A 2838-nucleotide genomic window follows, 5' to 3' on the forward strand; every position below is an offset into this window, starting at 1 on the left:
CCCTTAACCCCCGGAAGCTGATTGAGGTGAAGTTCTCCCACCTGAGCAGGAACATGACCATGCAGCGCACCATGAAGCTCTACCGGCTACCAGAGGCCAGTGGTGCCCAGGCACGGGTGGGGTGGGCCGGGAGGGCTGCCGTGGTCCAAGTCAGAAGGACCAGGGAGGTCTCTGCAGCCACTGGAGCCTCTTGTTGTGTGGCTGCTGTTTGGTTAGCTGGTGCTTGGCTGTGCCTGCGCCTGCTCCCCGTCTGTGAGGCGGCTCAGGGCCCAAGTGAGCACTCAGGGGAAGACACAGCCACTTCCTGACCTGGCACTCGCTCGTCACAGCACTCCAGAGCAGGGACACAGGCTTGCCAGGAGTTGTGCGGATGCGGGTCTCTAAGCCTGTGTTGACTTCCGGGTCTCAGCCTGGCTTCCTGGGCACAGTGCCTCAGGATCAGGGGTGCAGTCCTGCAACCCCTTCCTGCTTGGGTGCTTCCAGTTGCTGTCCAGCAGCACCATTGTGGAAGCCTCTGCTCAGAAGGCCGCTGCTGGCTCCGTGGCCTGTGGATGGAGCTGCAGTGCCCCTTCTGGACAGTGCTGTGGCCAAGAGGACCCTGAGGCCTGGTGGGGCTTCTCTTCTGTCATCAGAGCATAGCACCTTGTCCTAGGTGGGAGGAGCAGTGTTAGGGCACTGGGACAGCTTGTGTGTCTGCTTCCTCTTGGGGAGAGAACCCAGGGTGTCTGTTTTCAGTCCAGGGCTCAAGCTGTCCTCGGGCTGCGTGCACATGAGGTCTCATGTTCCTGTGGGTCAGGGATTGTGAGCCATCTCGGGGTGGCGCCAGGCCTGACACCACAGCAGCTGTTTCTGTGTCAGGCAGCTCCAGGCAGTGCGGCTGAGACTTCACCTGAAGTTTATTCTGAGACAGTAGCTATAGGGCAGGGCACCAGTCCGCGTGCAGTCCAGGAAGTTGGGTGCCTGACAGCTCCCCAGCGTGGCACGTACTGAGCACTATAGATGCAGATCAGGCACTTGGCTTCTCTGCTGTCAGTGCCAGTAGCTCCTCCCAGAGTTGCAGTAACCAGAAAGGTCTCCAGATGTTGTCCTGTGCTGCCTCTTGTGAGAATCTCTGGGCTGGAAGGACTGGGTGTCCCCAGGCACAGCCAGAGCAGCCAGCTTGGGCTGCGGTGTGGGAGGTCCAGTTTGGAGGGAGTGGAGCAGGGATGCAGGAGGACACCACAGGGTGACGACCCATGTAGTAGTCATACCAAGGCAGGCCCAGTGACGGGCACATCTCATGCTGTCCCTCCGTCTTTCATCTAGACCCCTAAGACAGCTGGGCTGCGGCCAATGGAGAGAAAGGACATTCCAGCTGTGCACCAGCTGCTCGCCCGGTACCTGAAGCAGTTCCACCTCACCCCAGTCATGAGCCAGGAGGAAGTGGAGCACTGGTTCTACCCCCAGGAGAACATCATCGACACCTTCGTGGTAGAGGTGAGTCAGGCCTCCTACTCCGAGAGCCAGGCTGAAGCTTGTGGTTGGTGGAGGTGCTCGTGGTCTGGCCTGAGTGGGCGCTCGAGCCCTCTGCACTGGGAGTCCAGAGCTGCACCTGTGGTATGGTTCACCATGCACACATCTGCAGTCCTGGAGATGGAGGCAGAGGTAGGAAAATCACTTAAGCTCACAAGTTCAAAACTACCCTGGGCACATAATGAGGCCTGGTTTCAGAACAAGCAAAAGAGGAAGATGAGGGCTGGGGAGATAGCCCGGTGGTCTAAGTGCTTGCCTGGCAAGTACAAGGACCCAGGTTCAATCCCTGGTACCACATGCCATGGTAGCACATAGCGAGAGCCTGTACCAAATAAATAAAAATTAAAAGAAAAAGGAAGATGAGGTCAGAGTGATGCTCAGTGGTGAAGGCCACCAGATACCCACCCACCACCCAGCCTGGCTCTGCCCCAGGGCCCTGAGCTGCAGTGTCTTCTCCCTGCGTCCTGCTCAGCCAGAGGGCTTAGCTGCTGGGCACAGGGTGCAGGTGGACAGAACATCTCGTCCCGGGCTGTGGTGCCACTCGGCAGGACCTGGCCTCTTGTTCCCCTGCAGAATGCCAGCGGCGAGGTGACAGATTTTCTTAGTTTCTATACACTTCCCTCCACCATCATGAACCACCCAACCCACAAGAGTCTGAAAGCGGCTTACTCCTTCTACAATGTCCACACCCAGACGCCTCTCCTCGACCTCATGAGCGATGCCCTTGTTCTCGCCAAAATGGTGAGTGGGCAGGCATCTCGGAAAAAGGGCAGGGATGGGCACAACTCTTGGGGAGAACATGGTGAGGTGTGACCCATGGAACAGCACCGCAGCTGTGACCAGGTGGAGCTGCTGAGTCTGGGTGTCAAGCCTGGCATCCTCAGGCAGGGTCCCACAGCCCTGGCTTCAGGATGTGAGGTAGCAGTCCCTTGGAGCCTCACACGCACATGCTTGTGTGTGTGCATGTGCGCATGCACGTGCACATATGCACACAACACTCAACTAGGCTGTGTCCTGCAAGAGCTACCAGCCCAGTCAGGGCCTTGGGAATGGCCTGGTCATAGCTGTGGTGGTGCTCATGTGTCCCACCTCACCAGGGGCTCCTGGGAGGGGTGTTGGACAGTGGGAGCAGGCAGGGTGCCCCAGAGAGGCCTGTTGAGGATGGCAGTTGTGGGGCAGAAGAGTGTGGTGGCTACCTCTACCCTACCTGTCGTCTCCCCACTGCCATGCAGAAAGGGTTCGATGTGTTCAATGCGCTGGATCTCATGGAGAACAAGACTTTCCTGGAGAAGCTCAAGTTCGGCATCGGGGATGGCAACCTACAGT

General features: G+C 58.4%; 1 protein-coding gene across 1 annotated transcript in view; it reads left to right on the plus strand.

Annotated features, from left to right (window-relative positions):
• Positions 1–2838, plus strand: part of Nmt1 (N-myristoyltransferase 1) — a 39319-nt gene that overhangs the window by 34725 nt on the left and 1756 nt on the right. Inside the window, exons 8-11 of the mRNA XM_023718145.1 lie at positions 3–95; positions 1306–1476; positions 2086–2253; positions 2745–2836. Of these exons, the coding sequence (XP_023573913.1) occupies positions 3–95; positions 1306–1476; positions 2086–2253; positions 2745–2836 (524 nt within the window). The remainder of the gene's footprint in view (positions 1–2; positions 96–1305; positions 1477–2085; positions 2254–2744; positions 2837–2838) is intronic.

The sequence above is a fragment of the Octodon degus genome, unplaced genomic scaffold (assembly GCF_000260255.1).
Source record: "Octodon degus isolate 3935 unplaced genomic scaffold, OctDeg1.0 scaffold00056, whole genome shotgun sequence".
Taxonomy (NCBI): Eukaryota; Metazoa; Chordata; class Mammalia; order Rodentia; family Octodontidae; genus Octodon; species Octodon degus.